At 57.4% G+C, this 25,445-nt stretch overlaps 1 protein-coding gene across 1 annotated transcript; it reads right to left on the minus strand.

The window, feature by feature from the left end:
• Nucleotides 1-362: 362 nt before the first annotated feature.
• Nucleotides 363-25,422, minus strand: LOC135287492 (arf-GAP with coiled-coil, ANK repeat and PH domain-containing protein 1-like). The gene is given in 25 exon segments (XM_064400797.1): nt 363-571; nt 881-930; nt 1,009-1,119; nt 1,841-1,950; nt 2,441-2,625; nt 3,828-3,839; nt 4,030-4,127; nt 4,857-4,951; nt 5,668-5,737; nt 6,950-7,119; nt 10,003-10,108; nt 11,250-11,350; nt 12,303-12,354; nt 13,604-13,716; nt 14,305-14,379; nt 15,361-15,456; nt 16,069-16,113; nt 16,758-16,874; nt 16,876-16,942; nt 18,461-18,519; nt 19,736-19,789; nt 20,104-20,134; nt 20,136-20,224; nt 21,493-21,550; nt 25,343-25,422. Coding segments are annotated over 25 exon segments (2,121 nt in total). The 5' UTR covers nt 25,396-25,422; the 3' UTR covers nt 363-467.
• Nucleotides 25,423-25,445: the final 23 nt, after the last annotated feature.

Consider the following 25,445-nt stretch of genomic DNA (forward strand, 5'->3'; position numbering starts at 1 on the left):
GGGGGGATTCAGTTCAGTTCTAGGTCACCCAAGGGAGCTCCCCAATTTTGGGGTCCCAAATTTCGAGATCCCCAATTCTGGGATCCCTAATTTTAGGGTCCTGAATTTTGGCGTCCCCAATTTCAGATCCCCAATTTTAGGATTCCCAATTTTGGGTTCTCCAATTTTAGGATCCTCAATTTTTGGATCCCAAATTTTAGGATCCCCAATTTCGGGTCCCCAATTTTGGGATCCTCAATTTTAGGATCCCAAATTTTGGGTCCTCCATTTTGGGACCCCCAATTTTGGGGAAGATTTGGGGCGGGGTCGGTTCTAGGTCACCCAAGTAAGGTTTGGTTCTAGATCACCCAAGCGAATTTTGGTCAAACCAAGACTTTATTCCATTGGCTGCTCCCCTAGGAGGGGGCGTGGCTTTGCCGAGGGGGCGTGGCTCTGCCGAGGGGGTGTGGTTTGCAGAGGGGGCGGGGCTAAAGGGTGGAGTGTTTGGGGGGCGGGGTCCGGGCGAGCTTCTCGGGGTGGTCCGAGGCCATCAGGGAGATGTCGCGGAAGATGTCGAGGTAGGTGTCGTCACCTGGGGGCGGCAGGGGAGGGGACCCCCAAATTGAGTCCCTAAAAATCAGGGATTCCCCCAAAATCCGGAGATTCCACCCCAAAATTCTCATGTGAATCCTCCAAAATCCAAGAACCCATCCCAAAATCCACTCCCCTCCTCCAAGGCCGTCCCAAACTTGAGAAAACTCCCTGAGGATTGGGGGACCACCCAAAAACACCCCAGCACCCCCCAAAACTCCACCTCAAATGCCCCTCAGGACTCCCCCAAATCCAGGGACCCCCCAAATCCAGGAACCCCCCAAAATCCCAGAGACCCCCCCAAACCCACCGGTCTGTCCCTGGGCCACCTCCAGCTCTCGCATCTTGGCCAATCGCAGCCTGGGGGGGGATTTGGGGTCACATTTGGGGTCAGATTTGGGGGGTCAGATTTGGGGTGCCCCCCCCCGGGGGTCTCACAGGGTGACGATGTCGGCGTTGGCCAAGTCCATGGCGATGGTCAGGGGGTCCCTCCCGTCCGCGTCCACCGCGTTGACGTCGGCCCCCCGCTTCAGGAACAGGCAGGCCAGGCTGGAATTTGGGGAGGGGGACATCGAGGGGACATTTTGGGGACATTTTTGGGACATTTTGGGGACATTTGCGTCAGGGGGGACGTGGGGATTCAAGAGGACACAACAAGGTTGAGGTCACCCATCCAGGCCCTGACCAGGGCAGACCCTGCTTAGCTTCCCATGTGCAAAACTGTGCTAGAGACCCCCAAAAATGGGGAGATTTTGAGAGATTTGGGGTGGTTTTGCACCCTCAAAATGGAAAAGGGACGCCCTCAAGGGAAGAGAGACCCCAGTAATGGAATACAGACCCCCAAAAATGAAATAGGGATCCTCTAAAAAATACAGATCTCTAATAATAGAAGGGAAACCCCCTAAAGGGAAAAGGAGCAGCCCAAGGGAACAGGGACTCTCCCCAAAGGTATTTAGGCACTGCCCCCAAGCAGCAGCACCCCAAAATCGGAACAGGGACCCCCACAAAAGGCAACAAGAACCCCTAAAGAGCAGCAGGACCCCCAAAAGGAAATAAACCACCCTCCAAAAAAATGTGGGTGAACCCTCTTCAAACAACCCAGCTCAGGTCACCCATCCAGGCCCTGACCAGGGCAGACCCTGCTTAGCTTCGCACACATCTGCTTTAGGGGTGAGCAACGCCACCATTCACCAAATGGGGGTGAATTCAGAGCCCCCTCCCAGTCCCTCCCAGTCGCTCCCAGTTCCTCCCAGTTGCTCCCAGTACACACCCGGTGTGTCCCAGCATGGTGGCGTGGTGCAGCGGGCCCCGGCCGCGGCTGTCGCTCTGGTTGACGCTGGCCCCGTTCTGCAGCAGGAACTCGCAGGCCAGCAGGGAATTCTCGGGGAAAGGGGAAGGGGGGGACAGGGTCAGGGACCCCTCCCCAAAACGGGAACACCCTCCCAGTGCTCCCAGTTACCATGAGCATGGCCTCCAGCAGCGGGGTGCTGCCCTAACCTCCCCCAGGACCCCCCTTGGGACCCCCAAAAACACCCCTGAACCTCAAAACACCCCAGAACCAAAAACCACTCACAACCACCCCAAAACCCAAGAAAATTAACCCCCAAAATCCCCCAAAACCAAGGAAAAAAAAAACCCAAACCCCCTAAAAACATTTCCCAAGAGCCTCCCAGGGATTTTAGGGAACCTGGGACCCCCAAAACCCCCCAAAGAGCCCCCCCAGACTCTCCCAGTGGGCTCCCAGTGCTCCCAGTTACCACCAGCAGCGGGGTGCTGCCCTAACCTCCCCCAGGACCCCCCTGAGGACCCCCAGGACCCCGCAGAGAGCCCCCCCAGACCCTCCCAGTGGGCTCCCAGTGCTCCCAGTTACCACGGCCACGGCCTCCAGCAGCGGGGTGCGGTTGCCGTCGGCGCCGTTGGCCCAGCCGGGGTCGGCGCCGTGCGCCAGCGCCTCGGCCATGGTGGGCAGGCGGCGGCGCCGGGCGGCCCAGGACAGCAGAGCCCCGGGGTGCAGGCAGGGCGCGGCCTCGGGCTCAGCGCCGTCTGGGGCCGGGGCTAGGGGACACGCCCACGCGGGGTAAGCCACGCCCATTCAGAGGAAAGCCACGCCCATTCCAAGAAAAGCCACGCCCATGCTCATTGCAGCCCGCCCCAAGGGGGGAATGGGTTGTAAGCCACGCCCACAATTGGTACGAGCTCCACCCACCGAGGAACAAACCCCACCCACTGAAAGAAAAGCCACGCCCTCAGCAGCAATCAGAAAGAAGCCCCACCCACCAAAGAACAAGCCCCACCCCTTGGATTAAAAGCCACGCCCACAATAGATGACACAAAGAAGCCCCACCCACCAAGGAACAAGCCCCACCCCTTGTTTAAGAAGCCACGCCCACAAGAGTTTCCATAAACAAGCCCCACCCACCAAGGAACGAGCTCCACCCATTGATGAGAAGCCACGCCCACAGAAGCCGTCAGAAACAAGCCCCACCCACACAAAAACAAGCTCCACCTCTTTTCCAAGAAACCACGCCCACACCACAAGCAGCAGCCTATCAAGAATCAGGCCCAACACAAGCCACGCCCCCTAAACCACACCCACAACCAATCCCTAATTAATTATGCAATCCCCACCCCTTTCCACCAAGCTCCTCCCCTTGAGGAAAAGCCCCACCCCTTCAGACTCAGCCACACCCCTTTTCACCAAGCCACGCCCCTTCTACAGCAACCCCCACCCCTTTTACAGCAAACCCCGCCCATTTCCCATAAAGCCACACCCCTTCAGCAAGTCCCTCCTCCTTATGAGAAGCCCCACCCCTCTACATTAAGCCACGCCCCTTTACACCAAGCCCCACCCCTTCACATCAAGCCCTGTTTATATCAAGCCCCGCCCCTTTACACTAAGCCACGCCCTTTTGCCAGCCTCACCCCTTTGTATTAAGCCACACCCCTTTATATTAAGCCACACCTCTTTCCAGCAAACCCCACCCATTTGCACAGAGCCACGCCCCTTCTCATTGAGCCACGCCCCTTTCCATTAAGCCCAACATCTTTACATTAAGCCACGCCCCTTTACGCCAACCCCTGCCCCTTACAAGCCACGCCCCCTCACAGTAAGCCACGCCCCTTTACAGTAAGCCCCACCCCTTTTACACAACCCCTCCCCCTTTATACCGAGCCACGCCCCTTTAGACCAAGCACCACCCCTTCAAATTAAGACACACCCTCTTTATAACAAGCCACACCCCTTTGTGCCAAGCCACGCCCCTTTCCCACTAACCCCACCCCATTAACACACCCCCTTTACATCAGGCCCCGCCCCTTTCCCACAAAGCCACGCCCCTTTTACACAACCCCCTTTCCAGCAAGCCCCACCCATTTCCCACCAAGCCCCGCCCCTTTTACACCAAGCCCCGCCCCCACCCCGCCCATTACCTTGTGTGGGGCCGGCGCGGGGGGCGGGGCCCTGGCGCAGGGGGCGGGGCCGGGGGGCGGGGCTGGCCACGCCCCTCAGGAATTTCTTCTCCACGTACTTGGCCCGGATCCAGCTCTCGCGCTGGGCCCTGGGGGTTTGGGGGGATTTGGGGGGGCTGGGGGGGCTTGGGGGGGTCCTGAGGGGGTCCTGGGGGGGTTTGGGGGGAAATTGGGGAGTTTTGGGGGGGTCCTGGGGGGTCCTGAGGGGGTCTTGTGGGGTTTTTGGGGTGTTCTGGGAGTTCTGGGGGGTTTGGGGGGGCTTAGGGAGGTCTGGGGGGGGGTTTTGGGGGTCCTGGGGGGAATTTGGGGGGGGGGTTGGGGGGGTTTGAGGGGGTTTTTGGGGGTCCTGGGGGGTGCTGAGAGGTCTTGTGGGGTTTTTGGGGTGTTCTGGGGGGAGTTGGGGGATCCTGACGGGTCCTGGGGGGTCTTGGGGGCCTTTGGGGGGGTCTGGGGGGATCCTGGGGGGGGGTTTTGTGGGGTCCTGGGGAATTTTGGGGGGTCCTGAAGAGGTTTTGGGGGGGGGACTGGGGGAATCCGGGGGGTTTGGGGATGGGGTTTGGGGGGGGATTTGGGGGGTCCTGAGGGGGGGCTGGGGGGGGTTGGGGGGACCTGAGGGGTCTTTGAGGGGGTCCTGGTGGAATTTTGGGGGTGTCAGAGGGTTTTGGGGGGGGTTTTGGGGTTTTTTGGGGGGGGGGGGGTCTCACTGGGAGCAGCCCGGGGGGGGTCTCAGGGGGGGTTTTGGGGGTCTCAGGAGGTTTTTTTGGGGGGGTTTTGGGGTCCCGTTTGGGGTTTTTGGGGTTTTTGGGGGGGGGTCTCACCGGGAGCAGCCCGGGGGGGGTCTCTTGACCCCCATCTCCTCCACGCGCGCCTCGTAGATCCCGTTCAGGGCGCGGTTCCCCAGCGAGCACATCAGCTGGGACCCCAAAAACACCCAAATCACCCCAAAAACAGCCCAAAGCACCCCAAAAACAGCTGGGACCCCAAAACAGCCAAAATCACCCCAAAAACAGCCCAAAGCACCCCAAAACCAGCCAAAATCACCCCAAAATCAGCCCAAATCACCCCAAAACCAGCCAAAATCACCCCAAAACCAGCCCAAAGCACCCCAAAAACTGCCCAAATCACCCCAAAAAACACCCCAAATCACCCCAAAAACAGCCCAAATCACCCCAAAAAACAGCTGGGACCCCAAAACCAGCCCAAATCACCCCAAAACCAGCCCAAATCAGCCAGGGACCGCCAAAAATCCCCCCAAACCCCCCCGAGAGCCCCCCAAAATCCCCTCAGGGAGCCCCAAAATCCCCCCCAAATCCCTCCCAGTCCCTCCCAGTACAAACCAGTTCCCTCCCAGTCCCTCCCAGTCCCCCCCAAGTCCCCTCCCAGTATAAACCAGTTCATTCCCAGTCCCTCCCAGTATAAACCAGCCCCTCCCAGTTAATTCCCAGTCCCTCCCAGTCCCCCCCAGTCCCCTCCCAGTATAACCCAGCCCCCCCAGTCCCTCCCAGTTCCCTCCCAGTCCCCCCCAGTCCCTCCCAGTATAAACCAGTCCCTCCCAGTTAATTCCCAGTCCCTCCCAGTTAATTCCCAGTCCCTCCCAGTATAAACCAGTTCCCCCCAGTCCCCGCTGACCTTCACCAGTTCGGGCTCCCACGAGTCGAGGGTGAGCGAGCGAACCTTGGAGAAATGCACCCCGAGGCTCCTGCGGGGTGCGGGGGTTTTGGGGGTTTTTGGGGGTTTTTGGGGATTTGGGGATTTTTTTTATTATTATTTTTTGGGGATTTTTTTGCTGGTTTTTTGGGGATATTTTGGTTTAGGGTTTTTTTGGGGTGTCCCCCCGGTTTTTGGGGTGCCCACCTGTGGATGCCGAGCACTGGATGCAGAGTGTGGGGCTGAATTCAGGATTTTGGGTGTATTTAGGTGCCCGATAATGGGATTTTAATGGGATTTTTTTAGATTTTAATGGGAGTTTTTTGGGGATATTTTGTTTTAAGGATATTTTTGGGGCTGGGGGCTGTTTCCGGGGTGCCCACCTGTGGATGCCCGAGCACTGGATGCAGAGCGTGATGTTTGATTGTGGATTTTGGTGTATTTAGGTACCCAATAATGGGATTTTAATGGGATTTTTTTGGTTTTTTGGGGGTTTTATGGGGATTTTTTGGGGGATATTTTTCCCAGGGTTTTTTTTGGGGTGTCCCCCCGGTTTTTGGGGTGCCCACCTGTGGATGCCAAGCACTGGGTGCACAGGGTGGGATTTTGGTGGATTTTGGTGTGTTTAGGTACCCGATAATGGGATTTTAATGGGATTTTAATGGGACTTTTTTTGCTTTTATGTAATTTTTGTGGGGTTTTTGGGATTTTTGGGGTTGGGGGCTGTTTCTGGGGTGCCCACCTGTGGATGCCAAGCACTGGATGCAGAGCGTGGGATTTTGGGTGGATTTTGGGTGGATTTGATGTATTTTAGTGCCTGATAATGGGATTTTAATGGGATTTTAATGGGATTTTTTGGGTTTTTTGGGGGATATTTTGTTTTAGGGTTTTTTTGGGGTGTCGCCCCGGTTTTTGGGGTGCCCACCTGTGGATGCCCGAGCACTGGGTGCACAGGGTGGGATTTTGGGTGGATTTTGGGTGGATTTTGGTGCCAATAATCATATTTTAATGGGATTTTAATGGGATTTTTGGGGGTTTTTTTGGGATATTTTGTTTTAAGGATATTTTAGGGGTTGGGGGCTGTTTTTGGGGTGCCCACCTGTGGATGCCGAGCACTGGATGCAGAGTATGGGGCTGAATTCAGGATTTTGGGTGTATTTAGGTGCCCGATAATGGGATTTTAATGGGATTTTTTGGGTTTTTTTGGGGGTATTTTGTTTTAGGGTTTTTTTTGGGGTGTCGCCCCGGTTTCCGGGGTGCCCACCTGTGGATGCCCGAGCACTGGATGCACAGCGTGATGCCCAGGTTGACGCTGGCCCACTCGGGGCAGGGCCCCCGGCAGTCGCAGCAGCTCCCGTTGCCCTCCAGCCCCAGCACCGCCCCCAGCACCGGGGGCGGCTCCGGGGGGGACCCCGGCCCGGCCCGCGCGGGGGGCTGCGGGACGGGACACGTGGGGCACCCCTCGGGGGGGTTCGGGGGGTTTGGGGGGGTTTGGGGGGATTTGGGGCCATTTTGGGGGGATTTGGGGCCGTTCTTGGGGGGATTTGGGGAGGTTCTGGGGGGATTTGGGGCCATTTGGGGGGGATTTGGGGGGGGTTTGGGGTCCCTTCTGGGGGGCTGCGGGACGGGACACGTGGGGGACCCCTTTTGGGGGGATTTGGGGGGGTTTGGGGGGGTTTGGGGGGGATTTGGGGCCATTTTGGGGGGATTTGGGGAGGTTCTGGGGAGGTTTGGGGTCCCTTCTGGGGGGCTGGGGGACACCGCACGTGGGGGACCCCTTTTTTGGGGGGGTTTGGGGGGGTTTGGGAGGGATTTGGGAGGGATTTGGGAGGGATTTGGGGCGATTTGGGGCCATTTTGGGGGGGTTTGGGGGGATTTGGGGGGATTTGGGGGGATTTGGGGGGGGTTTGGGGAGGTTTTGGGGTCCCTTCCTGGGGACTGGGGGACACCGCACGTGGGGGACCCCTCTGGGGGGGTTTGGGGGGGGATTTGGGGAGGTTTTAGGGGATTTGGGAGGGATTTGGGGGGGTTTTGGGGATTTGGGGCCATTTTGGGGGGATTTGGGGCCATTTTGGGGGGATTTGGGGAGGTTCTGGGGGGATTTGGGGCCGTTCTTGGGGGCTGGGGGACACCGCACATGGGGGACCCCTCTGGGGGGGTTTGGGGGGGATTTGGGGGAATTTATGGGGGGGTTGGGGGGGGGGTTTGGGGGATTTGGGGAGGTTCTGGGGGGATTTGGGGGGGTTTTGGGGGGGGTTGGGGGAGATTTGGGGGGATTTTGGGGGACTTGGGATAATTTTGGGGGGCTTTGGGACCATTTTGGGGGGATTTGGGGGGGTTTTGGGGGGGTTGGGGGCCATTTGGGGGGGATTTGGGGGGGTTTGGGGAGGTTTTAGGGGATTTGGGGTCATTCTGGGGGGATTTGGGGGGATTTTGGGGACCCTTCTTGGGGGCTGGGGGACACCGCACGTGGGCGACCCCTTTTTGGGGGGGGTTTGGGGGGGGGATTTGGGGAGGTTTTATGGGATTTGGGGCCATTTTGGGGGGGGGGTGGGGGGGTTGGGGGCCATTTGGGGGGGTTTTGGGAGGGATTTGGGGTCCCTTCTGGGGGGCTGGGGGACACCGCACGTGGGGGACCCCTCTGGGGGGGATTGGGGGGGATTTGGGGAGGTTTTAGGGGATTTGGGGCCATTTTGGGGGGATTTGGGGAGGTTCTGGGGGGAATTGGGGGGATTTGGGACCATTTGGGGGGGAATTTGGGGACCCTTCTTGGGGGCTGCGGGACACCGCGCGTGGGGGACCCCTTTTTTGGGGGGGTTTGGGGGGGTTGGGAGGGATTTGGGGAGGTTTTATGGGATTTGGGGCCATTTTGGGGGGATTTGGGGAGATTCTGGGGGGATTTGGGGCCATTTGGGGGGGATTTGGGGGGGATTTGGGGGGGGGTTGGGGGGGTTTGGGGACCCTTCCTGGGGACTGGGGGACACCGCACGTGGGGGACCCCTTTTTTGGGGGGGTTTGGGGGGGTTTGGGGGGGGTTTATGGGATTTGGGGAGGTTTTAGGGGATTTGGGGCCATTTTGGGGGGATTTGGGGGGATACGGCACATTGGGGACCCCTTTTGGGGGGGTTTGGGGGCATTTGAGGGGGTTTTGGGGAGGTTTTAGAGGATTTGGGCTCGTCCTGGGGGGATTTAAGGGGATTTGGGGGAGGGTTTGGGGGGATTTGGGGCCGTTTTGGGGGGATTTGGGGACGCTTTTTGGGGGCTGGGGGGACACAACACATGGGGGACCCCTTTTGGGGGGATTTGGGGGGGTTTGGGGAGGTTTGGTGGAGATTTGGGGAGGTTTTGGGGGAGTTTGGGGGGATTTTGGGGGGATTTTGGGCCATTCCGGGGGGATTTGGGGACCCTTTTTCAGGGTTGGGGGGACACGACAAATTGGGGGACCCTTTTCGGGGGCGTTGGGGGGATTTGGGGGGGTTTGGGGTATATTGGGGTGGTTTTTGCACTATTTTGGGGGGTTTTTTGGGTTATTTAATGTCCCACCTGTGTTTTTGGGGTGCCCTGGCCATTGTGGGCTATTCTGGGGTGGTTTTTGCGATATTTTGGGGTGGTTTTGGGTATTTTGGGGTAGTTTTGGGCTATTTTGGGCAGGTTTTTGGTCTATTTTTGGGTATTTTCGGTTATTTTGGGGTCCCACCTGTGTTTTGGGGGTGCCCTGGCTGTTCTGGGCTATTTTGGGGTGGCTTTTGGGGTATTTTGGGGTGGGTTTTGGGTTTTTCGGGGTGGGTTTTGGGGTATTTTTGGGTATTTTCGGGCTATTTTGGGGTCCCACCTGTGTTTTTGGGGTACCCTATCTGTTCTGGGCTATTTTGGGGTGGTTTTTGCGTATTCTGGGGTGGTTTTTGGGTATTTTAGGGTGGGTTTTGGGTATTCTGGGCCGGTTTTTGGGCTATTTTGGGGCTATTTTTGGATATTTTGGGTATTTTTGGTTATTGTGGGGTCCCACCTGTGCTTTGGGGGTGCCTTGGCTGTTCTGGGCTATTTTGGGGTGGTTTTTGGGTATTTTGGGGTGGGTTTGGGGTATTCTGGCCAGGTTTTTGGGCTATTTTGGGGCTATTTTTTGACATTTTGGGGTGGTTTAGGGTTATTTTGGGGTCCCACCTGCGCTTTGGGGGTGCCCTGGCTGTTCTAGGCTATTCTGAGGTGGTTTTTGGGCTATTCTGGGGTGGTTTTGGGGTATTTTGGGCTGGTTTTTGGGCTATTTTTGGGCTATTTTTCAATATTTTGGGGTTTTTTCGGGTTATTTTGGGGTCCCACCTGCGCTTTGGGGGTGCCCTGGCTGTAGGCGCAGGCGATCCCGCTCTGCACGGCGCTGACCCAGCGGCGCTGCCCCCCCCCCGAGTCCGCCTGCAGCACGCACGACCTGGGGGAAATTTGGGGGTTTTGGGGTCCCCTGGGGGGGTTTGGGGTCCCCCAGGGGGGTTTGGGGTCTTTTCCTGCGGTTTTGGGGTCATTTCGGGGCAGATTTGGGGATCCCGGGGGGGTTTGGAGCTCTCTGGTTTTGGGGATTGGGAGATTTTGGGGTCCTGTCCCAGAATGTTGGGGTCCCCAGGGGGATTTCAGGATTCTTTCTCAGAATTTTGGGGTCCCCGAGGGGGTTTTGGGGTCCCCCAGGGGATTTTGGGGTCTTTTCCTGTGGTTTTGGGGTCACTTCGGGGCAGATTTGGGGATCCCAGGGGGATTTGGGGGGCTTGGAGCTCCCTGGTTTTGGAGGTTGGGAGATTTTGGGGTCCCCCAGGAGGATTTTGGGGTCCCCGAGGGGATTTTAGGGTCCCCCAGGGGGGTTTTGGGGTCTTTTCCTGCGGTTTTGGGGCAGATTTGGGGCAGATTTGGGGATCCCAGGGGGGTTTGGAGCTCTCTGGTTTTGGGGACTGGGAGATTTTGGGGTCCCCCAGGGGATTTTGGGGTCCCCAGAGGGATTTTGGGGTCTTTTCCTGCAGTTTTGGGGCAGATTTGGGGATCCTTGGGGTTGTTTGTGGGGTTTGGAGCTCCCTGGCTTTGGAGATTGGGAGATTTTGGGGTCATTTCCCAGAATTTTGGGGTCCCCAGGAGGATTTCAGGGTCCTGTCCCAAAATTTTGGGGTTCCCTCAAAGCTTTTGGGGTTCCCAGGACGATTTTGGGGTCCCTCAGAGGGTTTGGGGTATTTTCCTGCAATTTTGGGATTTTTTTGGGGATTATTTGGGGTTCATTTGGCAGATTTGGACCCCAAACCTTTGAGAATTGGGATTTTTTTGGGGATTCCCTTCAGAATTTTGCATTCCTTTGAAACTTTGGGGTCCCTCGGGGATTTTTGGGGTCCCCCCCTTGAATTTTGGGGTCCCCCAGACGAGTTTTGGGGTCTCTCAGATAATTTTTTTTGCTATTTGGGGGCAATTTTTAAGCCTCCCCCTTTGAAAATCGGGATTTTTTTGGGGGTCTCCCTGAGATTTTTGGATTCCCCAAAATTTTGGGGTCCCCCCCCCCAATAATTTTGGGGTCCCCCCGGGGTTTTTTGGGGTCTCACTTGGAGGGGGAGACGACCTCGAAGCAGAAGCGGCGCTCGAGGTCGGGGCAGGGTTTGACGGTGCAGAGCCGCAGGTCCTCGACCACCACCGTGGGGGGGTCCTGGGGGACCCCGAAATCTCACCGGGGGGGACCCCAAAAATCTCATCGGGGGGTGCCCCCAAAATCCTGAACCCCCCAAACCCCCCGGCCCCCGAATTCCCTGTTAAAAACAGCCCAAAAAAAGGCATAAACCCTAAAAAAATCCTGTAAAAATCCCCCAAATTCCCCCCAAATCCCCCCAAAATCCCCCCAAAATTTCCCCAAAACCCCCCTAAAATCCCTTGAACCCCCCAAAATCCCCTCCAGCTCCCCCCAAATTCCCCCAAAATCCTCCCCAAATCTCCAAGGATGCCCCAAAATCCTCTCAAATCTCATCAGGATCCCCCAAAAATCCCCCAGGACCCCATCGAGCCCCCCAAAATTCCTTCAAAATTCTTCCAGGACCCCCCAAAATCCCCTCAAAATCTCCCCAAAACCCCCCAGGACCCCCAAAATCCCCCCCAAACTCACCCAAAACTTCCTCTGGACACTCCAAAATCTCCCCAGGACCCCCAACCCCCCCCAAAAAAAAACCCCCAAATCCCCCCAGTATTCTCCCCAGACCTCCCCAGGACCCCCCAAAATCCCCTGAATTTCCCCCAAAACCCCCCCCAGGACCCCCAAAATTCACCCAAAACCCCACAAAATCTCCCCAAAATCCCCCCCAGGACCCCCAAAATCTCCCCAAAATCCCCCCAAACTCACCCAAAACCCCCCCTGGACACCCCAAAATCCCCCAGGACCACCCAAAACGCCCCCAAAATCCCCTGAATTCCCCCCAAATCCTCCCTGGACCCCCCCAAAATTCATCCAAAACCCCTCCAAATTCCCCCAAAATCCACTCAAAACCCCCAAGGACCCCCCAAATCCCCTGAATTCCCCCCAAACCCCCCCAGGAGCCCCCAAACCCCCCCCAAACCCCCCAAAACCCCCCAGGACCCCCCCAAAACCCCCCCAAAATCCCCCCACCCACGCGGGCTCGTTTCAGGTAGAGCAGTTGGTTGCTCTGGATGAAGAACCAGCGCCTGGGGAGGGGAAAAAAACAAAATTTTGGGGCTTTTTTGGGAAAATCGGGGAGAAGTTGGGGCGGATTGGGGTTTTCGGGGCGGTTTGGGGCTATTTGAGGGAGTTTTTGGGGTGGTTTTAGGGCATTTTTGGGATTTTAGGGTGGTTTGGGGTGGTTTTAGGGCATTTTTGGGGTTTTTTTTGGGGGAAAATGGGGTTGGTTTTTTGATTTTGGGGGGTTTGGGAGAGTTTGGGGGTGGGTTTAGGGAGTTTTGGGGGGATTTTGGGGGCTCCTGATGCTGTTTTGGGGCATTTTGGGGCGTTTTGGGAGGTTTCAGGGTGGGTTTTGGGGAGATTTTGGGGTGTTTTGGGGTGTTTTTTAGTGCTTGGAAGTGATTTTTGAGATATTTTGGGTGTTCAGGGTGTTTTTGGGGTAATTTTAGTAGGTTTTGGGGTATTTTGGGGTGTTTGGGGTGATTTTGGTGGTTTGGGGGTATTTTTGGGGTGATTTTGGGGTGATTTTGGTTGATATTAGGATGATTTGGGATGATTTTAGGGTGTTTTTTGTGTTTTGAGGTGATTTTGGTTGATTTAAGGGTGTTTTTGGTGGTTTTAGGGGTATTTGGGGTGATTTTGGGGTGTTTGGGGTGTTGTTGGGGTTTTTTTGATGGTTTTTGGGGTGTTTTGGGGGTGTTTTGTGGTGTTTTTAGGGGTGGTTTGAGATGATTTTGGTGTTTTTTTGGGGTGTTTTGGGGGTAGTTTTGGGGTGTTCTGTGGTCTCGGGTGTGTTTTTGGGGTGTTTTGGGGTGTTTAGGGTGTTTTTTGGGGGTATTTTGTGGTGTTTTTGGTGTTTTTTGAGGTGTTCCGGGTATGGTTTTGGGGTGTTTTAGGGTGGTTTTGGGTTGGTTTTGGGATGTTTTGGGGTCTCTGGGGGTGTTTTGGGGGTGTTTAGGGTGTTTTTGGTGTTTTTTGGGGTGTTTGGGGGTGGTTTTGGGGTGTTTTGGGGTCTCTGGGGGTGTTTTGGGGGTGTTTTGGGGGTGTTTTTGGTGTTTTTTGGGGTGTTTGGGGGTTTGGGGGTGGTTTTGGGGTGTTTTGGGGGTTTTTGGGGTGTCTGGGGATGTTTTTGGGGTGTTTTTGGTGTTTTTGTGGTGTTTAGGGTGTTTCTGGGGTGTTTTGGGGTCTCTGGGGTGTTTTTGGGCTGTTTTGGGGTGTTTTTGTGGTGTTTTTGGGGAGTTTTTGGGCTGTTTCGGGGAGTTTCGGGCGCCGTACCTGCTCCAGGTGCGGAAGGCGTTGCTCGCTCTCTTGTACAGGTAACCCTCCATGGGCGGGGCCTCGGGCCCCGCCTCCCCCGCGGCCACGCCCACCTCATCCTGCGATAGGTCCTGGCAGCCGCCAATCAGCACAGGCCCCGCCCACAACCCACCCAGCCAAGCCACGCCCCCTCACGGAGCTGCCAATCAATTTGACTCCACCTCAAGCTGTCAATCAACTTGACCACAGCTGTCAATCAAAGCCTAGCCACGCCCCTCACTCCCAACTAGTCCAGAGGGCTCAAGCCCCACCCCTCTGTGAGCTGTCAATCAAACAAACCCCATCCCAAGCTGTCAATCAACTCCAGCACAGCTGTCAATCAAATCCAGACCCTGCCCAACTTCCTGTCAATCATCCATGCTTGAGGCCTGTCAATCACAGCTGGCCACACCCCATCAACCAACGCAGCTGCCAATCAACAGCGACCACACCCCTGCCGTGCTGCCAATCACTCAGAGCCCCCGCCCACCGCCCACCACGCCCACACAAGCCCCGCCCACCCAACACAAACCAGCACCGCCTTGTTCGATTTCAGCCACGCCCCCAAAATCGTGCCACGCCCCTTGGCAGCTGGCCACGCCCACAAGCTGAGTCCACACAAGCCACGCCCACAGTTTGGCCACGCCTACGCGAGGCCCCGCCCCCCGGCCCCCGCCCACCTGCTGCAGCAGCAGCTGCTGGCGCTGCTCCAGGTCCCGGCGGCGCCGCGCCCCCTCCAGCTGTGCCCGCTCCAGCTGTGCCAGACACACGGACACAGCTGGGCACGGCTGGCACTGCCGGGGCACCCGGGACACCTGGGGGACACACCTGGGGATACCTGGGGATACACCTGGGGACACACCTGGGGGCACCTGGGGCACCTGGGGATACCTGGGGATACACCTGGGACACACCTGGGGGCACCTGGGGCACCTGGGGATACCTGGGGATACCTGGGGCACCTGGGGACACCTGGGGCACACCTGGGGGCACCTGGGGACACCTGGGCCACAGCTGGCACTGCCGGGGACACCCGGGACACCTGGGGATACACCTGGGACACACCTGGGCACAGCTGACACTGCTGGCACTGCCGGGGACACCTGGGCACACGTGGGCACACCTGGGGACAACTGGGGAACCCCTAGGGACACACCTGGGGCACAGCTGGGGGCACCTGGGGAACCCTTGGGCACAGCCGGGGCACCCGGGGCAACCTGGGGGATACCTGGGGGCACCTGGGGATACACCTGGGGTACCTGGGACACACCTGGGCACACCCGGGGGCACCTGGGGACACACCTGAGGGCATCCAGGGACACCTGGGGGGCATCTAGGAAACCCCTGGGGCACAGCTGGCACAGCTGGGCATGAACACCTGGGGCACCTGGGGCACACCTGGGAAACCCCTGGGGGCACCTGGGCACACCTGGGGGCACCTGGGCACAGCTGGGGCACCTGGGAATCCCCTGGGCACACCTGGGGGCACCAGGGGTTTGCAAAGGGAGCCCTGGGGGGGTTCCTGAGGGGTTTTGGGGTCCCTGGGGAGGCTTTGGGTTTTTATTGGGGTGATTTTGGGAGGTTTTGGGGCTTTTCGGGGTCACCTGTGCCCCCAGGTGCCCCTGGCAGTCGCGGGTCAGGGGGGTTTGGGGGGATCTCCTTGGGGGGAGGTCCCTGGGGTGGTTTGGGGGGATTTTGGGATATTTTTGGGTTTTTTTGGGGGGTTTTGGGCTCACCTGCGCCCCCAGGTGCCCCCGGTAGTCGCGGGCCGCTGTCGCCCCCTGGTGGCCGCGGCCGAAGAACGCGGCCTGGGCCTCGAGCAGCGACAGCACCTGGGGGGAGGGGGGGGGGGCTCGGGGGGGGCCAGAGCCGCCCTCGGGACCCCCCGAAACCCCACCGGGACCCCCCGACCCCGCCCCAAATTCAGGGAGTCCAAAAAACCGCAGGGGAACCCCAAAAAAACCATCCAGGACCCCCCAAATCCACCCCAGGACCCCCCCCCGAAATCCCCCCCAACCCCAAGACCCTCAGAGCCCCCCCCCAAAAACTGCCAGGACCCCCCAAAATCCCCCCAAAAATCACCCCAGGACACACAAAAACTTTCTAGAATCCCCCCAAATCCACCCCAGGACCCCCCAAAATCCCCACGGAGCCCCCCAAACCCTCCCAGACCCCTCCCCTGGACCCCCCAGGACACCCCCAGACCCCTCCCCAGCCCTCCCGAACCCCAAAATCCTCCAAGCCCCCCAAAATCTCCCCAAAACCCCAAAATTTCCATTTTTGGGCCACTCAGAGACCCCCAAATCCACCCCAGGGACCCCCTGAGACCCTCAGGGACCCCCAGACCCCCCCAAATCCACCCCAGGGACCCCCCCAGACCCTCAGGGACCCCCAAATCCCTCCCAAAATCCTCAGGGACCCCAAAACCCCCAAATTTCGCTCACAAATTGCAGAATTTCCGTTTTTTGCTGGTCCTGCAGCAGCCGCAGCTGGGGGGGAGGGGCGGGGTCAGGCCACGCCCCCCCGAGGCCACACCCACCGACCCCACCCCTTTAACATCAGCCCTGCTTGGCCACGCCCCCTTTGAGCTGTTAAGCCACGCCCAAACCACACCCATTTAAGCCCCGCCCACTGTAATGACAGAATTACTTTATATAGCCACGCCCCATTTAAACCCCCACCCACCCCATTTAGGCCACGCCTACATTTAGGATGCATCACAACCCCATTAAGCCCGCCCACTTATTTAAGCCCCACCCATTCCTATTTAAGCCCCGCCCACCTTCACAACCCAGCCCTGCCCTGGCCACACCCAGGCATTTAAGCCACGCCCATCAGATCTAGCCCCACCCACCTTCAGAACGCAGTCCAGCCCCCTGGCCCTGGCCACGCCCCACCCCATTTAAGCCCCACCCTCTCCATTTAAGCCCCACCCTCCTGATTTAAGCCCCACCCACCTTGAGGACATAGTACAACAACCCCGGCCCTGGCCACACCCACTCCCAGTTAAGCCCCGCCCACCTTGAGCACGTAGCCCCAGCCCCCTGGCCCCGCCCACCCCCAGTTAAGCCCCGCCCACCGTGAGGACACAGTCCTGCCCTGGCCCCGCCCACCCCAGTTAAGCCCCGCCCACCTTGAGCACGTAGTCCAGCCCCCTGGCCCTGGCCACGCCCCTGGCCCCGCCCAGCGCCGCCGCCGCCTCCTTGGCCTCCAGGGGGCGCCGTCGCGGCACCTCGGCGTGGTGCTGCAGCGGCCCCCTGCAGGAGCTCTGCCGCGCGTGCGCGCTCCCGGCCCGAGGAGCGCAGAGCGCGGAGGGAGCTGGGGATGCCAAAAACGGGGAAAAAACACCCGAAAATGGGTCAGAAACGGGGCTGAACTGAGAGCCCGCAGAGCCCGCGATCCCGGCCCGAGGAGCGCAGAGCGCGGAGGGAGCTGGGGCACGGAAATGGGGGAAAACCACCCGAAAATGGGTCGGAAACCCAAAAATATGGGGTTAGAACACCCGAAAATGGGGTTAGAACACACGAAAATGGGGGAAAACTCCCAAAAATGGAGAAAAACCACCCAAAAATGGGTCAGAAACGGGGCTGAACTACGGGGCTGAACTGGGAGCCCGCAGAGCCGCGATCCCGGCCCGAGGAGCGCAGAGCGCGGAGGGAGCTGGGGCACGGAAATGGGGGAAAAACACCCGAAAATGGGTCGGAAACGGGGCTGAACTGGGAGCCCGCCCCAGCCGCGATCCCGGCCCGAGGAGCGCAGAGCGCGGAGGGAGCTGGGGATGCCAAAAACGGGGAAAAAACACCCGAAAATGGGTCAGAAACCCAAAAATATGGGGTTAGAACACCCGAAAATGGGGTTAGAACACGCAAAAACGGGGAAAAACCACCCGAAAATGGGTCAGAAACGGGGCTGAACTGAGAGCCCGCAGAGCCGCGATCCCGGCCCGAGGAGCGCAGAGCGCGGAGGGAGCTGGGGCACGGAAATGGGGGGAAAACCACCCGAAAATGGGTCGGAAACCCAAAAATATGGGGTTAGAACACCCGAAAATGGGGTTAGAACACACGAAAATGGGGGGAAAACTCCCCAAAAATGGAGAAAAACCACCCAAAAATGGGTCAGAAATGGGGCTGAACTGGGAGCCCCCAGAGCCGCGCTCCCGGCCCGAGGAGCGCAGAGCGCTGGGGCACGGAAATGGGGAAAAAACACCCAAAAATGGGTCAGAAACCTAAAAATATGGGGTTAGAACACCCGAAAATGGGGTTAGAACACACGAAAATGGGATTCAAACTCATGAAATGGGGTTAGAACAAAAAAAAAAAAGGATTTGATCTTAAAAAAATGGGGTAAAAATTGAAAAAATGGGATTAGAACGCCCTAAAATTGGACTAGAACACCCAAAAATGGGATTAAAAATCATAAAATGGGGTTAGGATGCCAGAAAATGGGATTAGAACACCCAAAAAATGGGATTAGAACACAAAGAAAAGGGATTAGAACAAAAAAAAAGGGGTAAAATACCAAAAGAATGGGAAGAACCCGCAAAAAATGGGATTAAGACACCAACAATTGGAATGAGAACCCCAAAAATTGGATTAAAACCCCAAAAAAAAGAGATTAAAACCCCAAAAAAATTGGATTAAAACGAAAAAAAGGGATTAAAACCCCCCAAAATTGGATTAAAACCGAAAAAATGAGATTAAAACCCCGGACTATGGGATAAAAAACGCCAAAAAAGGGATTTCATCCCCCCAAATCCCCCCCAAAATCCCCCCAAATTTCCCCAAAAATCCCCCCAAAATCCCCCCCAAACCCCCCCCAGACCCCCCAGCCCCTCACTGGCGCAGCAGCGGCTCCAGGTTGCGGCTCAGCGCGCTCTGGGTGCAGCTCCGCAGCTCCTGGGGGCGGGGCCAGGCCGGAATGGGGCGGGGCCAGGCCGGAAAGGGGCGGGGCCAGCACCAGAGGGGCACGGACAGGAACAAAAGGGGCGTGGTCAGGTAAAAAGGGGCGTGGTCAGGTAAAAAAGGGGGCGTGGTCATGAGGGTAAAGTATTTGAAAAGACAGGAAGGGGCGTGGTCGTGTAAAAAAGGGGTGTGGTTATGAAAAAAGGGGGTGTGGTCAAGGAAAGGGGCATGGTCAAAAAGATTAGGGGTGTGGTCAGGCAAAAGGTGGGCGTGGTCATGGTGATCAACGTTCTATATGGTGGTAATGTAGAAAGGGGCGTGGCCAATGCCAGAAAAGGGGTGTGGCTAATCCCAAAGGGGTGTGGCTAATCCCAAAGGGGTGTGGTCAATCCCAAAGGGTGTGGTCAGAAAGGAAAGGGGCGTGGTTAGGTAAAAAAGGGGCGTGGTCATGAGGGAAAAGGGGTGGGAAAGTCAGAAAAGGGGCGTGGTCAGGTAAGAATGGGAGTGGCCCAGGTCAGAAAAGGGCGTGGCTAAGTACACAGGGGTGTTGGTCAGGAAGAAAATGGGCGGGGCCAGGTAAAAGGGGTGTGGTCAGCACTGGAGGGGCGTGGTTTGACAAGGAGAGGGGCAGGGGTGGGTGGGGCTTGGGAAAGGGGCGTGGTTTGTGGGAATTGGGCGTGGTGAGGTAAACGGGAAAGGGGCGTGGCCTATTGGGAAAGGGGTGTGGCTAATTTAAATGGGTGTGGCTATGGTAAAAGGGCGTGGCTTTGTGGGGAAATGGGCGTGGCCTCGCAGATGGGCGTGGTCACTTCAGGGGGTGTGGCATACCAAGGATTGGGGTTATGCAAATGAGGGGAGGGGCTTAGAGGGATGGGTGTGTCCAGTAGAAAGGGGCGTGGCCAACAGGGAATGGAGGTTGGGGCGTGGCTTAAATGGAAGGGGTGTGGCTTAACAGGAACAGGCGTGGCTCAAAGGGAATGGGCGTGGCTTAAAGGGAATGGGTGTGGTTTAATTGGAATGGGCGTGGCTTAAAGGAAATGGGTGGGGTGGTTAAAGAGGCATGGCTTAAATTGAGGGGGCGTGGCTTAGATGAGATGGGTGTGGCTTAAAATTATTGGGTGTGGTTTAAATGGTGTGGGTGTGGCTTAAAGGGAATGGGTGGGGTCAGGGAAAGGGGCGTGGCCTCAGGAAGGGGCGTGGGCCTGCAGACCTCGTGGCTGTCCATCATCTGCTCCAGCGAATCACAGAACTTCTGCAGAGACTCCTGGGGGGAACCCCAAAAATCACCCCCAGGACCCCAAAATTCACCCCCAGGACCCCAAAATTTACCCCAGAAACCCAAAATTACCTCGGGGGACCCCCAAAAATCCCCCAAGGAACTCTAAACTTGTCCAGGAACCCCCAAAAATTCCCTCCAGGGACTCCAAACCACCCCCCAGGACCCCCAAAATTCCCCTCAGGACCCCCAAAACCACCCCAGGACCCCCCAGGTTTGGGGTCCTCTCCCTCCGGGGATCCCCCAACCCCTCCAGGACCCCCCAAAGGCCTCCCAGGAGCCCCCCAATTTCGGGGTCTCACCTGCACCAGGGGGTCCCCCCGGGGGGTCCCCCCGCCAGCTCCCGCAGCCCCGCGGCGAAGGGCGCGGCTGGAAGCTTCCAGAACCCCGCCCGGCCAGCACGGCCGAGCACAGCTTCAGCACCTGGGATGACCCCAAAACACCCCGGGGTGACCCCAAAATCCACCCAAAATTCATCCCAAAAACCCCGAGGGTGACCCTAAAATCCAGCCCAAAAATTCCCCAAAAATTTCCCCCAAATTCCCCCAAAATCCAACCCAAATCCCCCCCCAAATTCACCTGAAAATTCCCCCCAAATCTACCCGCACATTTCCCCCAAAATTCACCCCAAAGCCAGCCCAAAAATCCCCAAAATCCATCAAAATCCACCTCAAAATTCCCCCTGAAATCCACTCCAAATCTACCCCAAAAACTCAGAGGGTGATCCCAAAATCCACCCCAAAAAATCCCCCAAAATTCTCCACAAATCCATCAAAATCCAACCCAAAATTCCCCCAAAATCCAACCCGAATCTGCCCCAAAACCACCTAAAAATTCCCCCCAAATCTACCTCAAAAATCTCCCCAAAATCCACCCTAAAATTGACCAAAATCCACCCCAAAATTCACCCCAAAAATCCCCAGCACAGCGGAGCACAGCTTCAACACCTGGGGACCCCGAAAACACCCCCAGGGTGACCCCAAAATCCACACCAAAAACCCCGAGGGTGACTCCAAAATCCAACCCAAAAATTCCCAAAAATTTCCCCCAAATTCTCCCAAAATCCATGAAAATTCACCCCAAGATCCACCCCAAATGTGCCCCAAATTCACCTAAAAATTCCCCCCCAAATCTACCCCAAAATTCCCCCAAAATCCAACCCAAAACCCCGAGAGTGACCCCAAAGTCCCCCCTCAAATCCATCCTAAATCCACCCAAAAATTCCCCCAAAATCTACCCCAAAATCCATCCAAAATCCACCCCAAATGCACCCCAAAAACCCCGAGGGTGACTCCAAAACCCAACCCAAAAATTCCCAAAAACTTTCCCCCAAATGCTCCCAAAATTCCCCCCAAAATCCACCCCAAAACCACCCTGAAGTCCACCTTAAATTGACCCCAAACCACCCCAAAATCCACCCAAAATTTCCCCGAAATCCACCCTAAATCCACCCAAAAATTCCTCCAAATTTCTACCCAAAATTCACACCAAAATCCACCCAAAATCTACCCCAAAATTCCTACAAAGTCCACCCCAAAATCCACCTAAAAATCGACCTAAACCCACCCTAAAATTCCCCAAAATCCATCAAAATCCACCCAAATCCCCCCAAAATCCACCCCAAAAACTCCCCAGCACAGCTCCAGCACCTGGGACCCCAAATCCCCCCCAAATCCCCCCAAATTTGGGACCTTCTCCAGGTGGGTTTCGAGTTCGGCCGCGTCCGACTCGGCCTCTTCCAGCGCGGCCCTGGGAGAGCGGGGGGGTGGGGGTTTGGGGGGTCTGGGGGGGTCCTGGGGGGATTTTGGGGGGTCCTGGGGGGATTCGGGGGGGATTTGGGGATTTCAGGGGGTCTGGGTGGGGGTTTGGGGGAATTTGAGGGATTTTGGGGGGATTTTGGGGGGGATTTGGGGGGGTCCTGGGGGGGATTTGGGGGGATTTTGGGGGGGTCCTGGGGGGATTTTGGGGGGGATTTGGGGATTTCAGGGGGGTCCTGGGGGGGATTTGGGGGATTTTGGGGGGGTCCTGGAGGGATTTGGGGGGGATTTGGGGGGGACTTTGGGGAGTCATGGAGGGGAATTGGGGGGATTTTGGGGGGTCCTGGGGGGATTTGGGAGGTTTTGGGGGAATTTGAGGGATTTTGGGGGGATTTGGGGATTTCAGGGGGTCCTGGGGTGGGGTTTTGGGGGGATTTGGGGGATTTTGAGGGGTCCTGGGGGATTTGGGGGGTCCTGGGGGGATTTGGGGGGAGATTTGAGGGGGATTTGAGGAGTTTTGGGGGGGATTTTGGGGCTGTTTTGGGTGGATTTGAGGAGTTTGGGGGGGGGTGGGGGGATTTTGGGGGGGTCCCTGGGGGGGTTTTGAGGGGTCCTGGAGGGATTTTGGGGGGACTTTGGGAGTTTTGGGGGGTTTTGAGGGCTTTTGGGGGGGATTTTGAGGGGGATTTGAGGAGTTTTGGGGCATCCTGGGGGGTCTTGGGGGGGTCATGGAGGGGAATTGGGGGGGATTTTGGAGGGTCCTGGGAGGATTTGGGGGGATTTGGGGGGATTTAGGGAGGTCCTGGGGGGATTTTGGGGAATTTGGGGGGGATTTTGGAGGATTTTTTAGGGGGATTTGGGGGGTTTTGGGGGGTCATGGAGGGGAACTGGGGGGACTTGGAGGGTCCTGGGGAGATTTTTTTTGGGATTTGAGGAGTTTTGGGGGCGATTTGGGGGGGATTTTGGGGGTCCTGGGTGGATTTGGGGGGGGTCATGGAGGGTCCCTGGGGGGGGGGGGTTGCGGGGATTTGGCGGTTTTGGGGGGATTTGGGGTTGTTTTGGGGGGATTTTTAGGGGATTTGGGGGGATTTTGGGGGTTCGTGAGGGAGATTTTTGGGGGATTTGAGGGGCCCCGGAGGGTCCTGGGGGAATTTTGGGGAGAATTTGAGGAATTTTAGGGGGATTTTGTGGGAATTCGGGGGATTTTGAGGTTCCTGGGTGGATTTTTGGGGCAGTTTTTGGATTTTTGGGGGTCCCGGGGTGGGGGAGGGGCAGCGGTGCGCTCCCGGGTGGGGGAAGGGGCCGGGTTTGGGGCGGTTTTTGGGGTTTTGGGGCCCCTTCCGGAGCCGCTTCCGGAGGCGCCGCCCGCAGCACCTGGGGGGGGGAGGGGCGGGGGGGGGGGAGGGGCCCCGAGGATTTGGGGAATTTTGGGGAATTCTGGGGAATTTTGGGAATTTGAGGATTTGGGTGGAAAATTTTGGGGAATTTTTGTGAATTTTTGTGAGAATTTTGGGGGGAAATTTTGTGGAAATTTTGGGAGAATTTTGGGGGCATTTTGAGGATTTCGGGGGAAAATTTTGGGGGAATTTTGGGATCTATTTGGGAGGAATTTTGGTGAATTTTGATGGAAATTTTGGGAGAAATTTTGGGGGAATTTTTTGGTGAATTTTGTGGAAATTTTGGGAGAATTTTGGGGGCATTTTGAGGATTTTGGGGGGAAATTTTGGGGAAATTTTGGGGGGGAATTTTGCTGAATTTTGGTGGAATTTTGCTGAATTTTGGTGGACTTTTGGGGGTCTCTTTTGGGAAAATTTTGGGATTTGTTTTGGGGGGGAATTTTGCTGAATTTTGGGAGAATTTTGGAGGTCTCTTTTGGGAGATTTTTGGGATTTATTTTGGGGAATTTTGCTGATTTTTGGGGGTCTCTTTTGGGATTTATTTTGGGGCAATTTCGGGGGTTTGGGGATCAATTTTGGGGCAATTTCGGGGGGGTTTGGGATCAGTTTTAGGCCTTTTTTCACCCTGGAACCGCCCCCGTCTTGTTCAAGGATCTCCTCCATGTCCCCCGGGTGGGGCCGGGTGTGTCCCCAGGTGTCCCCAAGTGTCCCCCAGGTGTCCCTCAGTGACCTCAGGGGTGACCCAGGTGTCCCTCAGTGTCCCCAGGGGTGTCCCCAAGTGTCCCCAGCTGTCCCCAAGTGTCACCTCAGGTGTCCCCCAGCTGTCCCCAGGTGTCCCTGAATGTCCCCCAGCTGTCCCCAAATGTGACCCTCAATGACCCCCAGGTGTGTCCCCAGTTGTCCCCAACTGTCCCCAGGTGTCCTCAGGGGTGTCCCCAGGTGTCCCTGAATGTCCCCCAGGTGTCCCCAAGTGTCCCTTTGGGTCCCCAGGTGTCCCCAGGGTTGTCCCCAAGTGACCCTGGATGTCCCCAGGTGTCCCCAACTGTCCCCAGGTGACTCTCAATGACCCCCAGGTGTGACCCAGGTGTCCCCAGCTGTCCCAGGTGTGACCCCCAGGTGTCCCTTGGTGTCCCCAAGGTGTCCCTGAATGTCCCCAGGTGTGACCTCTGGTGTCCCCAAGTGTCCCCAGGTGTCCCCAGGTGACCCTCAATGTCCCCAACTGTCCCCAGTTGTCCCCAGGGATGTCTCCAGGTGTCTCCAGGTGTCCCCAGGTGTCCCCAGGTGACCCTCAATGTCCCCAACTGTCCCCAGGGGTGTCCCCAAGTGTCCCCAGGTGACCCTGAATGTCCCCAGGTGTGACCTCAGGTGTCCCTTTGTGTCCCCAGGGTGTCCCTGAATGTCCCCAGCTGTCCCCAGGTGTGTCCCCAGATGTCCCCAGGTATGACCTCAGGTGTCCCCAAGTGTCCCTTTGTGTCCCCAGGGATGTCCCCAGGTGTCCCCTCAATGACTCCAGGTGACCCAGGGGTGTCCCCAAGTGACCCCTGGATGTCCCCAGCTGTCCCCAAGTGTGTCCCCATGTGTCCCTGAATGTCCCCAGGTGTCCCTCAATGACCCCAGGTGCGTCCCCAGGTGTCCCCCAGGTGTCCCTTTGTGTCCCCAGGATGTCCCCAGGGTGTCCCCAGGTGACCCTGAATGTCCCCAGGGGTGTCCCCAGATGTCCCCAACTGTCCCCAGGCGTCCCTCAATGTCCCCAGGTGTCCCCCAGGTGTCCCCAGGTATGACCTCAGGTGTCCCCAAGTGTCCCTTTGTGTCCCCAGCTGTCCCCTCCCGCCCCTCCCCCACACCCGGGACACCTCTTCCTGTTCCTGTGGGGGGAGGGGCGGCCCTGGGGGGATTTTGGGGGGATTTGAGGAGTTTTGGGGGGTCCTGGGGGGGATTTTAGGATGGGATTTTGGGGGTCCCAGGGAGATTTTGGGGGGGGTCCTGGGGGGATTTTTTGGGGATTTTGGGGATCCCAGGAGGATTTTGGGGGGATTTGAGGAGTTTTGTGGGAATTTGAGGAGTTTTGGGGGTCCTGGAGGGATTTGGGGGGTCCTGGAGGGGTTTTGGGAGGGGTTTGGGGGGATTTGAGGAGTTTTGAGGGGTCTCGGGGGGATTTTTGGGGTCCCAGGGGGTTTTGGGGGAGGATTTTGGGAGGATTTGGGGGAATTTTGAGATTTTTTGGGGGGGATTTTGAGGGAATTTGGGAGGAATTTTGGGGTTTTTTGGGGGGATCCCGGAAGGATTTTTGGGGAGGATTTGGGGGGATTTTGGGGGGGTTTTTTGGGGATTTTTGGGAAGATTTTTGCGGGATTTTTGAGGGGTTTTGGGGGGGTTTTTTGGGGTACCTGAACCAAGGCGAGTCCCTCAGACACTCCTCGAAGTCCAACTCCACCGTCATGGCTGGGGGGGGGGGGTCCCGGGGGGGATTTTGGGGGGTCCAGGGGGGTT

The sequence above is a fragment of the Passer domesticus genome, chromosome 29 (assembly GCF_036417665.1).
Source record: "Passer domesticus isolate bPasDom1 chromosome 29, bPasDom1.hap1, whole genome shotgun sequence".
Taxonomy (NCBI): Eukaryota; Metazoa; Chordata; class Aves; order Passeriformes; family Passeridae; genus Passer; species Passer domesticus.